At 38.2% G+C, this 12,847-nt stretch overlaps 1 protein-coding gene across 1 annotated transcript; it reads left to right on the top strand.

Moving 5' to 3' along the window:
* The first annotated feature begins 3,710 nt into the window (after window positions 1-3,710).
* On the top strand, window positions 3,711-10,731 carry LOC117058926 (vomeronasal type-2 receptor 26-like). Its single transcript, XM_033170341.1, has 5 exons — window positions 3,711-3,892; window positions 4,891-5,182; window positions 7,338-7,565; window positions 8,156-8,282; window positions 9,830-10,731. The coding sequence occupies exons 1-5, from the start codon at window positions 3,711-3,713 to the stop codon at window positions 10,729-10,731; spliced, it is 1,731 nt and encodes a 576-aa protein (XP_033026232.1).
* The last annotated feature ends 2,116 nt before the right edge of the window (window positions 10,732-12,847 follow it).

Below are 12,847 nucleotides of genomic sequence, written 5' to 3' on the forward strand. Positions count from 1 at the left end.
AAGGTGGCCTGTGAGGAGAAAGGCTTGGCAGGTGAGGGGTGTGTTGGGGGAAGTGGAGTGAAGGATGGGGTGAGGGGGTGGAAGAGATGTGATGGGGTGTCTCCTATGGGAGAGAGACCCACACATCCCTTTGTGTGGGGAGAAAGGAATTGTGGTAGCTGGAGAGGAGGTGAACTGGATGCCACCACTCCACCATCTGTTCTAGCGCCCGTTATTTTAACAGGCTTAAACCACTAGTTCTTTATAAAGGAGAAATATTCCATGTAAATTGGCACACTTGAATTTAAGCATGCTTTACAGTCAAGGCTGTAGGAATAAACCAATTTATATGCTGTGTAAAGTTGGGATTTTACCCTCAGGACTGGATTGAAATGAAAGTTTTGAACAAGTTTTCTTCAAACCCAAGAAAAATGATATTAGTATAAGACATGTAACTAGAATAAAAATTTATTTTTTTCAAGCAAATCATTGTAATAACTATCGTAATAAAGCACTGCTATAATTATATATAATTTTCTTAAAATTTTGGTTTCATTCACCTTTTCGGTGCTGAAATGTCACAACCTGAGCGACCATGGCTTCCCCCCCCCCCCAGTTTTGATCCTGGGTACGCCCCTGATTATATGTGCACCAAGCTGTTAAAGACCCAGATAACTACACATTGAAATCCTAGTCACAACACTGAATCATCAGCAATCAATGGTGTATGTGTTATAGATTAAAGCTATGCCTCTTCTGAGGGATCTCAAGCAAATGTTTTAGCGAGCCAGCATTACCGTAGTTTATCTCTGATTCCAGTGCCTAAATCTCAGTTGAAGAAATCATGCTTGACATGTGAAGTCGCCTCAGCCAATCCTTTGCATCACAAAGTAGGGATGGAAAATATCAGCAACAACTTTTGATAATAAAAAAATAAAATAAAAATTCTTCCAGTAGCACCTTAGAGACCAACTAAGTTTGTTCTTGGTATGAGCTTTCGTGTGCATGCACACTTCTTCAGATACCAGTGTGCATGCACACGAAAGCTCATACCAAGAACAAACTTAGTTGGTCTCTAGGGTGCTACTGGAAGGATTTTTTATTTATTTTTTGACTATGGCAGACCAACATGGCTACCTACCTTTAACTGGAACTTTTGATAATGTTAGCATGCAAGACGGCTTGAAGGTCAGACTATAGATACAGCTGCATTTTGTGCAAATCTTCATATTATAAGAAATTCAGAAAGAGAATATCTTTTTACTCTCCAACCTGAAACAACTTTTCTATTTATGGATAGGTGATGCCCATTTCTGTGTGCAATGAACACTGCTCCCCTGGTCATCAGAAGAAAAGGAGGGAAGGTGAAAAATTTTGCTGCTATGATTGTGCTCCATGTCCAGAAGGCAAGATTTCAGACCAGAATGGTACATGAGAAAGAAATCATTTTTTTATTTTCATCACAGAGTTTTGTTATGGATTGTACTTAAGACCTAATTACAAATATTTATTTACCATGCTGTGCATATAAGTAAGCTGCCAGAACAGATACTTAAAGATATTAAGAAAGTAGACATATGAAAATAGTTTAAGCAACACTATTATAACCACAGCAGTCAAGTGATAATGATGATAGAAATGTTGATGTTGATGACTAATTCAATCTGCTGAGATGTTGGCGAGTGCCTGACAGCCTTGAGGTGGTGCAAGGGCTCTCATGCAGAGGTGGGGGCTCTTTTAAACTTCCCTTGAGGGGAGTGCAGCCGCAAACTGCTCGACGAAAGCGTGATGGAGCCTGCACTTCCCTAGCTGAGCAGCCCGATCCTACTCCTAGTTGCCTGCAAGCAGGAGCGGGGGGGGGGGGGTGCTATCAGGAAATGTCCTACTCACAAGTAGAACCCTGGCAGAGACACATGCCCAACTGGCATGTTCCCTCCCTCCTGGGCGATCGTTTGCGAGCTTCTCAAGCATTCTTCAGCCCAAACATCACAGCGACTGATGCCAGAAGATATCAGCACACTCTAGGGATCTGCAGAGTTTGCTCAGCTTGCGTAACAGACCTCAGCAACTCGGCATTGTGGCTAAACTACTTTATTTACATCTAAACACACACGGAGCTCTGCAACATGGCTCCCTCTCTCTCTAGCAGCAGACAGCAAAGAGAAAGAACAAAGGGCCGGAAGCGTTTCTTTTAGGAATTGTAACCAACGATATACCCAGAGATATGAAAAGGGTATTTTTATATCCAACTGTAGCGGCAAGGCTATTAATTGCAAAAAATTGGAAATCAGAATTAGTCCCAACTTTAGAAGAATAGCAAAATAAATTTTTCGAAATGATAGAATTAGCTAGAATGACGGCATCAAATAGAATGCAATCCAATCAAAATCTCAAACAAGAATGGAAATGTGTTGATGAATATATGATTAAAAGAGGCATTAATAAAAATTTATTGATATGTCTAGACTGAGTTCACAAAGTTAAAATAAATCAAGATACAATAGGTAAATATAAAATTATGATATAGAAAAATAATCTCAATATGAAGGTAATATAAAATCAATAAGGAAGACACAGTCGGGTGGAGGGAAGTCACAGGGTTAAGCGGGGAGGAAGGGAGGTAGTATATAAGGAAAATAAAGCTGGGAAGTTAAGAGTATACAATGTATTTGTACACAACTAACTATATGTTTAAGGTTATGTATATCTGTATATATATAAATGTAAAAGGTGTATGTTTGTTACTGGTTGCTTTTCTCCGTAACCGCTTGACCAATTCCATTGAAATTTGGACACAATGTTCCATAGCCATATGGGAGTGTTTGTACATGCTTACATTGTACAGATAGTACATCTTTCGCAGCTAAAAACATGATTTTATGCAACAAAGCATCTTCCAGTGGATGACAAAGACCAGTGTTTTTCAACCTTTTTTGGGCAAAGGCACACCTGTTTCATGAAAAAAATCACGAGGCACACCACCATTAGAAAATGTTAAAAAATTTAACTCTGTGCCTATATTGACTATATATAAAGTAATTTTTCAATTTTTCCCACGGCACACCAGGCAACATCTCGCGGCACACTAGTGTGCCGCAGAACAGTGGTTGAAAAACACTGACAAAGACCACAGACGTCATCTCATTTTACCACCCCACAAAGTAAATAGTTTCACCATAATTTTCCAGTTTGCTTGCTTTGAAAAAAATCCACTTTTGGGGCCACTAAGGGGCAGAGGCAATATGTAATTAGATTTGGATAAACAAATCAAACCAACATGTTTGTTACAAAAAAGTTTGACTCTGAGGCAAAATGCCCAGAAAATGATTATCTCTTCCAGCAATTATCCAAATAATTATATGTAGCTCACTTAGCCAGATCTTAAGAGACTTTCTGATTGCATCTGAAAAGAGTCAAGACTTGAATGAGCGTTGACACTCTTATCCATACATCAAGGCATGCATTTGCCAGGATTTAATTCTAATCTGTAGCTGACAATTCACTCTTTGAGATTTATCACTACTTTTATTTCCATTGTCAGGCTTCATCCAATACTGCCGATCCAAGAAACCAGGGCAGCAGACACACAAAATATAAATCGATTGAAACTTCTGAAAACATCTAAATATAATTTCAGTATTGGGAAACAGCTCTCCTTAAGAGATTTGTTGGAAGAGGATAAAAGCTACACTACCAGGATGCTGTGGCCATTGGTGTTGCTGTCCCTGGAAATGCCTGTTGTATACAAAGCAGATAGTGTCCAGTGTGCAATGAAAGATCCTTTTCCTGTTCCTCATGAGTGGTACCAGCCAGGGGACTTCATCATTGGTGGAATTTCTTCTCAACTCTTTTATGTATTCTATGAAGTTTACTTCAGAGAACACCCTTCACGGGATGTGTTCGATGTTTCATAGTAAGAGTCTCCTTCCTACCCAACAAATCTCTTTCCTTTTTTTGTCATGTTCTTTTCTTTTTAAAATATATTTTATTTTAATACATTTCATTTAATATAATAATCATGTATTTTAATATATTTGGAATATTTGGAATGGCATAGAATTAAAAGGAGATTCATTAAAATACATTGAACATAAAAAGTAAATGAATCAACAAATTACAATTAAAAATAATCATAATGATTTAATGTGAATGTTCTGCAAACCACCTGACTGAATTTGTGGAACACTCAAACTCTAGATTAAACAGCTCTAGAAATTTATTTTCCCCCAAAAATGCATATGTTGCAGTAGACTATACATAAAACACATGCATTGATCAAAATACTTCATGCCAGAGAATATTGCAAAACAACACAACAACCTAAAAAGAGGTGTTTACAGGAATTAGTATATTAGGAAAATGTGCATTGGACTGATGAGAAAATGTGAAGAACTAATACTATGATTGGAAATATAAACCAAGATGAAATGAAATTGGAAGAATCGTCCATAGGGTGCCACTGAGCTTCAACACATCCATGTATACCCATCCACTCAGAGAAAAGCCCTATTGAATTCAGATGAGGTTATACAAGGTAAATGAGTATAGCAAAAAGACATTTATGAGTCAGAAAGCACTACATGAGATATGTGAAGTATTCAGCTACCTGAAGAGAAGGATGAGAGGAAAGATTTTTTTTTAATTAAAAAAATCAACTGAGCTGCAAATGTTGAGGAAGGGATGAAAGGCAGGTGTGTCAAAGAACCATGCAGAACACAGATGCCATGATGAATCATACATTTTCATCAACTGTGTGTTGTCTGTTAGCTTAGAAACATGAATTACAAACAGCATAACTTCATTTCAATAACAAAATTATTTGTGACAAAGAAGGCAAAAATGGTGGTATGTGGATTTTATGAACTGTAGAATTTGACTCTGGAATTGTGTATTAATATACTTCATTTGCAGCATGGTGACAAAATTCTACCAGCACATACTTGCCTTGGCATTTGCTGTGAAGGAGATCAATGAGAACCCCACAATCTTGCCCAATATCACTCTTGGGTTCCACATCTATGATAGCTATCATGAAGCAAGGATGACCTACCGTGCCACATTAGACCTGCTCTTCAAATCACAGAGATTTGTCCCTAACTATAAATGTGACACCCAGAAAAACCTCATTGCCATTGTTGGGGGATTTAGCTTTGATACATCCTTCCATATGAGAGACAACATTGGCTTTTACAAGATTCCACAGGTAGGATTTCTGAACTGCAGAAATTGATTTCTAGAAGCTGAATTTTGGCACTTTCTATTGAATCAATAAAACATTAATATTAAATATTTAACCAGTAGGATGAATACACAGTGGGAAAGGAAGGGCTAGGGTAAGATAGCAGTTAGTTCCGGCACTGAAAAATTGAGATAGCAGTTCAATGAACAAAATGCAAATGATTCTTTTTTTTTAAAAAAAAGTATTTCAAAATAATTCTCAAAAGTTAATAACATGGAAAATTGACCAAGCTGGTAGAGAACAGTGTCTTTATTATTTGAAAATCCTTCTCAACAAGCACAGTAATTTAAATGTTGCTGTTTGTAATATTATTTCCTTTCATGTTTCTCAATGAGCAAAGCCCCACTACCCTTCCTCCCTCTCTCTTGACCCTGTCTATTTTGCCTTGTATTTTCCAACTCTACAGTTCTGTGATTTGGACTACTGGCCATTATGGTTCCATTTAATAGAAACTTCCTCCCCAAGTTCCCCATGGTCAGATTGTACATTTAGAATTCACATTTTATTCATTAACCTTCCCTTCTCCTGAGAACTTACCAAAAAACCCTATTCCAATACACATGCAAAATTACTTAATAGGCAGCGTCCAATAGCAAAAATAAGATGGCAGCTTCACAATCTCACCTTTGTCCTAGAAAAAAGCCTCCTTTGATGTTGTTCACACTCCCTTGCCTGAAGAAGCATTTCATGAGGCTTCCAAGGGCAAAGTGTAAGGGAGATGGAAGCACCTGCCATGATGCTGCTCTTCTTTCTATTGTATGTTAAATTATTGTCAGCATCACAGGACCTTTTGTTGAAGCACATGCTGGAAATAAAATGATTGTACTAAGTATCGCTATTATTGGTGTGATTCTAAGCTTCAGAAAGTGTCTATAAACAATCTAAGGAGGCATATTCCCAGAAAAGTTCTATTACGACTGATGAAAGATTTCTTTGAATCCTGAACGTATCTCAATAACTGTAGAAAATTAACTGAAGTCATTGTGCATAATTTGTTTCAGTAATATCTGTGAACTTTTTTGTAGCTCACTTATGGCTCATTTCCCACTGAGGAGAGTGATGAAGTTCATGTCTCTTCCTTCTACCGCATGGTTCCAAATGAAGCCCATCAATACATGGGAATTATCAGCTTGCTTAAGCATTTTGGATGGATATGGGTTGGAATCTTTGTTGTGGATGATGACAGTGGAGAAAATTTCTTGCAGACTATGGAACCATTGTTATCCAAAAATGGAATCTGTTCAGCCTTCACACGAATGCTCCCCAAACTACCCCGTTTTGATAACTATGCTGAAGTTTTTGATGTGTTAATAAGAAGCTACAAGGATGTCAAAGATGACAAAGCCCAAACATTTATCATCTATGGAGAATGTATGGCACTCATATGGCTGACATCTATTTTCTTTATACGGGATCCTAAAAAAAATGATATTTCATCAGTTACAAAAGTTTGGATCATAACAACACAGATTGATTTCATGTTGTTGGGGCTTCAAAGGGGTTGGCATCTTGGTCTCTTCCAAGGTGCCATTTGCTTCACAATTCACTCAAAAGAACTTCTAGGGTTCCACGAGTTTCTTCAGAGCATAAAGCCTGATGGGATAAAAGGAAATGGTTTTCTGAAGGACTTCTGGGAGCAAGCCTTTGACTGTGATTTTCCAAAACCCAGTGTGTCAATGGACGCAAGTGAACAATGTACTGGAGAGGAGAGACTGGAGAGTCTTCCTGATCCACTCTTTGAAATGGGCATGACTGGTCACAGCTATAGCATCTACAATGCTGTCCATGTGGTGGCTCATGCTTTACATGACATTTATTTAAAGAGATCCAAACCCAGAGCAATGATGGGTCATAACATATTTGAATTTCAAGATCTGCAGCCTTGGCAGGTAATGTGCTGAAAACAAGTCTGCATCGTCATTTACAAAAACAGACATTTAGTCTTCAGTGCATAAGGAAAGTTTTTATCTTCTATGGCAAAATAGTTGATTTTTCACTACTGATCTTTTTTTTATAATTCCAACAATCACTAATAGTAAAATGTGTGTTTCTGTATCTGGGCATTATGTTGAAAATCTTCATTTCTCTCACCCCCCCCCCCTTTAAACCTTTCAATTAGCTCCATATTTATCTTCATGGCATTTCATTTAACAATTCAGCTGGAGAAACACTGTCTTTAACTTCTGAAGAGGAAATAGGAGGTGGATTTGACATCATGAACATGGTCATATTCCCAAACAGTTCCTTCCTTCGAGTGAAAATTGGTGAGGTGGATGATAATGTTCCTGAAGGAATGAGATTCATCATTCATGAGGACATGATAATGTGGCATAATGGTTTTAACCAGGTCAGCATCCAAACAATGTTTTGTTTCTTTCTTTGTTTTGGGGGTCCTGACAGTAGAGTTATTTTTTCTACAAACCCTCTGTCTTTCTATTGAAACATGCCACACGGATACAACTGCTGTCTAGCCAAATGAAAGCCTAAGCACAATACAAAATTGAAAAACAAAGTTATATTTTCTGCCATGTTAAGAGCCTCAGGCTCTTAAAGACCCAGAAAATTAGCACATTGAAAGCTTAGTCGCAACACTGAACCATCAACAATCAATGGTATATTGGCTGTAGATTAAACCTATGGGTCATCTGAGGGATGTCAATTAAATGGATTAGCGAGCCAGCATTGGGTTATCTCTCTTTTCATTGTATAAATCTCAATTGAATAAATCATGCTTGACAAGTGAAGTCCCCTCTTCCAATCCTTTGCATCTCTAAATTGGATTGGTAAACATTAGAAACAACTTTTGATAAAGTTAGAAAGCAAGAGTACTTGAAGGTCAGATTGCAGATTAGCTAGATTCCATGCAAAAATTCATTTTATAAGAAATTCAGTAAGAGAACTTCTCCAACCTGGAACTCCTTTCCCATTTATGGATAGGTGATGCCCATTTCCGTGTGCAATGAGCACTGCCCCCCTGGTCATCAGAAGAAAAGGAGGGAAGGTGAAAAATTTTGCTGCTATGATTGTGCTCCATGTCCAGAAGGCAAGATTTCAGACCAGAATGGTACATGAGAAATAAATCATTTTTTTTATTTTCAACACAAAGTATTGTTACTATTCTGCCTAAGAACAAATTAGAAATGCTTATTTGCCATGCTATGCATGTAAGAAAGTTATCCTGCTTGGTATGGTGTACAAATAGATCTCTGGTGACTTCCAGTACTTAGAGAAACTAATATTCCTTGGGCAATGCTATCTGCATGGATTTGGCAGTAAGCCTCAGTGAAGACCAAATGATTTAGTGACCATTTACTTTAAGATATTCAAAAAGTAGACATATGAAAATAGTTTAAGCAAGACTATTATAACCTCAGCAGTCAAGTGATAATGATTATAGAAATGATGATGGTTATGTCTAATTCAATATGTTCAGATGTGAGATCTAAACTTGATTATATGCCAAAGGTTCTGGGTTAGACAGTTGTTTAAGCCCAGTTCCTTCTGCAACAGATCCCAAATAATTCCAGATCCCAATAACTCTGGGTGGCTTCCAACAAAGATTCAAATACATTAAAATGTCACACACTGAAAACTTCCCTAAACAGGGCTGCCTTCAGATGTTTTCAAAATGCCAGGTAGTTATCTCTTTGATATTTGATGGGAGGGTGTTCCTCAGGGCAGGTGCCACTACCGAGAGGGCCTTGCCCCATTCCATATCAACAAAAAAAATATTTTAGAGTCAAGGATAAGTATTTGGCATACATGCTGAGAAAACAAAATTAATGTACTTAACAGAACTTTTTGACATTTATGGAGGAGAAGAAAAATTAGGTTAATGAATAAGAACAGCAGAATCTAACTTTCAGAAGGATAATTCAGAAACCCTAGTGAAATCATAACTTCTTGAATCAGTAAGGATAAGATTGGTAACCACGCAATGAGCATCCCAAAGTGAAGACCAATTAGTTGCCCTAAAGATGGGATAGTTATACTACATTTCCTTTGAAACATACTAATGTATATTACATCATTGTATATTAACAAATTGCCAATTCTCTTAAAACATCAATGATTAGAGAAACATTATATTATTGTAACTTAACAAACCTCCACCCACTAACAAAAACCTTCTTCATAAGACAATATTGGTATACTTTATTTTTGCATCAAATCTTTTTCAGAATGGTATGTGATGGGTTCATATGAGATGCATAATTTCAAAGATACGGGAATATTGTTGTTGGTGTGAACTGATAAATTCAAAATTTTAAAATACTGGTGTGAACTATACAACTTAAGGATAGTAAAAAGTTAAGATTTCTTTAATTCCAAGTTTGCTCAATTTTAATGCGGTGCATTGGTTTATGGTAAAATAATGAATGATATAAGAAGCTGTGGGGCCTCATACATTAGGTCTTCAAACAGCCCAAATTGGTGCAGCAGCAGGAATATTTGGCACATATTGGTATGATAATAAAAATATGGAGAATGGTATACTATCAAAAAACAATGTTACATTACCATCTACTCACTAAGACTTAGCAAGCGTATATGGAAGGCAAAGCAAGCATATGAATTGTCTTTGGAATTTGACCTATTTCTGTACTTCAGATATGGATGACTGTTTCAGATGCCCAGAAGATCAATATCCAAACAGGAAGAGAAACCAATGCATCTCCAAAGCTCTGAGCTTTCTTTCCTATGAAGAACATTTTGGGATCAGCTTAGCTTCCATAGCTCTTTCTTTTTCCCTTCTCACAACTCTGGTGTTAGGCACTTTTGTGAAGCACAAAGATACCCCCATAGTCAAAGCCAACAACCGAGCCCTCACCTACACTCTCCTGGTCTCTCTTCTGCTCTGCTTCCTGTCTTCTTTGCTATTTATCGGCAAACCTGGGAAAGTGACCTGTCTTCTCAGACAACCTGCTTTCAGCATGGTCTTCTCTGTGGCTGTTTCTTGCATGCTGGCCAAAACGATCACTGTAGTTGTAGCTTTCATGGCCACCAAGCCAGGCTCTAGCATGAGGAAGTGGGTAGGGAAAAGACTGGCTTACTCTGTTGTAGTTTCCTGTTCTTTTATACAATCTACTGTTTGTGCTTTTTGGTTGATGACATCTCCCCCATTCCCTGATGTAGATATGCACTCGGCAACCACAGAAATCATTCTGCAATGTAATGAGGGGTCTGTGACCCTGTTTTATTGTGTCCTGGGCTACATGGGTCTGCTGGGCATTGCCAGTTTCATTGTGGCATTTCTGGCCCGCAGATTACCTGACAGTTTTAATGAAGCCAAGTTCATTACCTTCAGCATGTTGCTCTTTTGCAGTGTTTGGCTGTCTTTTCTTCCCACTTACCTGAGCACCAAAGGGAAATACATGGTAGTGGTGGAGATCATCTCCATCTTGGCCTCCAGTGCTGGGTTATTGGGCTGCATCTTCGTTCCAAAATGCTACATCATTGCCTTGAGGCCTGAGTTGAACAACAGAGAGCAACTAATAAGACGGAATAATTAAAAAGAATCTTAGGGATTTTCCTTTATTGTCTTCTATATGTGTACTGGTATTGTTTAAGGCAATTTTACCTATATCCTCCGCTAGAGATTCTGCTGTTATTCCAGTGCCAAACCAACAGTCTCTGGATGCCATCCTATTTTCCAAGGACAGTCCCAGATTTAAAAAAGATATCCCAGTTTCTGATGTGATCCAGGGATATCCCAGTTTTGCTTAGGATGTCCCTATTTCCACTGGAGAAATGCTGGAGGGTATGGAACAAGATGTCCTTATTTTCATCACAGAAATGTTGGAAATGTTGCTCGCAAGTAGGAGCGGGACCCAGGTTTTAACCAGGTCAGCATCCTAGGAGTGTTTTGTTTGTTTTGGAGGTCTGCTGTAAACTACAAATGTGTCCTCACAGAAGAGTTATTTTTCTTACAAACCCTGTCTTTCTGTTGAAACATGCCATATGGATACAACTGCTGTCTAAGCCAAATGAAAGCCTAAGCACAATACAAAATTGAAAAACAAAGTTATATTTTCTGCCATGTTACATGTGCCTCAGGCTCTTAAAGACCCAGAAAACTAGCACATTGAAAGCTTAGTTGCAACACACTGAACCATCAGCAATCAATGGTATATTGGTTGTAGATTAAACCTGTGCCTCATCTGAGGGATGTCAGTCAAATGTATTAGCGAGCCAGCATTGGGTTATCTCTCTTTTCATTGTATAACTCTCAATTGAATAAATCATGCTTGACTAGTGAAGTCCCCTCTTCCAGTCCTTTGCATCTCTAAGTTGGAGTCACATGTGTAAGTCACATTACAGACTCTCCAAGTGCCCCCATTTTCCAGTGACAGTCTCAGATTGACAGAATGTATCCCTGTTTGTGATTTGATGCTGGGATATTCCAATGTTGCTTAGGATGTCCCTATTTTCATTGAAGAAATGTTGACATTTTAGAGGGTATGATTTAACTGCACAGCTTAGAGGGGGCGGGAAGCAAGTACAGGTGGGTTGAGGTAGCTCTGAGTTGGTGCCAAAACCACACAACTAAGAGAAAAGAGGTGTGAAAAGAGGGAATTGTACATGTTAGTAGGATGCGTTAGTAAACACTTGATTCGCAATGCAATGCAATGTGCAGGGAATACACATACTATATCAGAGTAGAATGCAGTCCGTTTCCATATGATTGCACCTACCACACCATTTTAAAAGCTTATTTTCGGTAAAGTTATAATGATTTTATTATTGGATTGTAATTGAAAACTAATAAAAATATTATTAAAAAAATGATAATGAAAAGGCTTATTTTCCTTCTGCTAGGGTTTCAGCAGCTCAGCAAACAGTAGTCCAGTGCCATGGTGTACTTTATCGCAATGGAATCTAATTTTACACTAGCTTCTTGTGTATCTGATTGATGGCACAAGTGTATTCTTCTCTGAATTCATTCATACTTTTGAGAAATAGGAGCTGCCATTGCTTTGGTAAAACTGGAGTTTGGCAGTCGCCAGTGGATGAGGCCGGAAATTGAATCCTGGTTTTTATTTTTGTTTTCTCCATTTTTACACCTTTACTGCAGATTTTGTCCTGCCTATGCTTCAATCCGGCGTGCTCTGTTCCATGGGGTCACGAAGAGTCGGACATTGAATGACTGAACAACAACAACATGCTTCAATCAAAGATAAAAGCTACTAGGCCTTCTTCAATAAGTCAGTTAGGGAAGAGTTGGATTGTCATGCACTCTGAGGATTTAAATGAAGAAATCAGGGAGAGAGACTTTTTCAAATTTATATTGTCTCCCCCCATTTATTATTAATAAACTTCAGTGGTTGGGGAACCATTGAGCTGGTCACTCTTGGAGAGTGAAAATATTTGATGGATTCCCCAATGAACTGAAGGATTTTCTGGCAGACATTCCTAGCACACCTGTTGAGGCTCTTGCCTTATTGTGTAATGGTGGGGTTTACACAGCCATTGAATCAATGGACTCTATGTACCCTCAACATCGCTGTGGAGCAGTATTACCCCTGAAACTAACAATAGCCTCACCATGAATCTTTATTTTGGGATTTGTTCTGGTTTGAGTAGTATTGGCCTCAACCCTGGACAGGTTAGCTTGATTACCCCCCCCCC

The sequence above is a fragment of the Lacerta agilis genome, chromosome 14 (genome assembly GCF_009819535.1).
Source record: "Lacerta agilis isolate rLacAgi1 chromosome 14, rLacAgi1.pri, whole genome shotgun sequence".
NCBI classification, from domain to species: Eukaryota; Metazoa; Chordata; class Lepidosauria; order Squamata; family Lacertidae; genus Lacerta; species Lacerta agilis.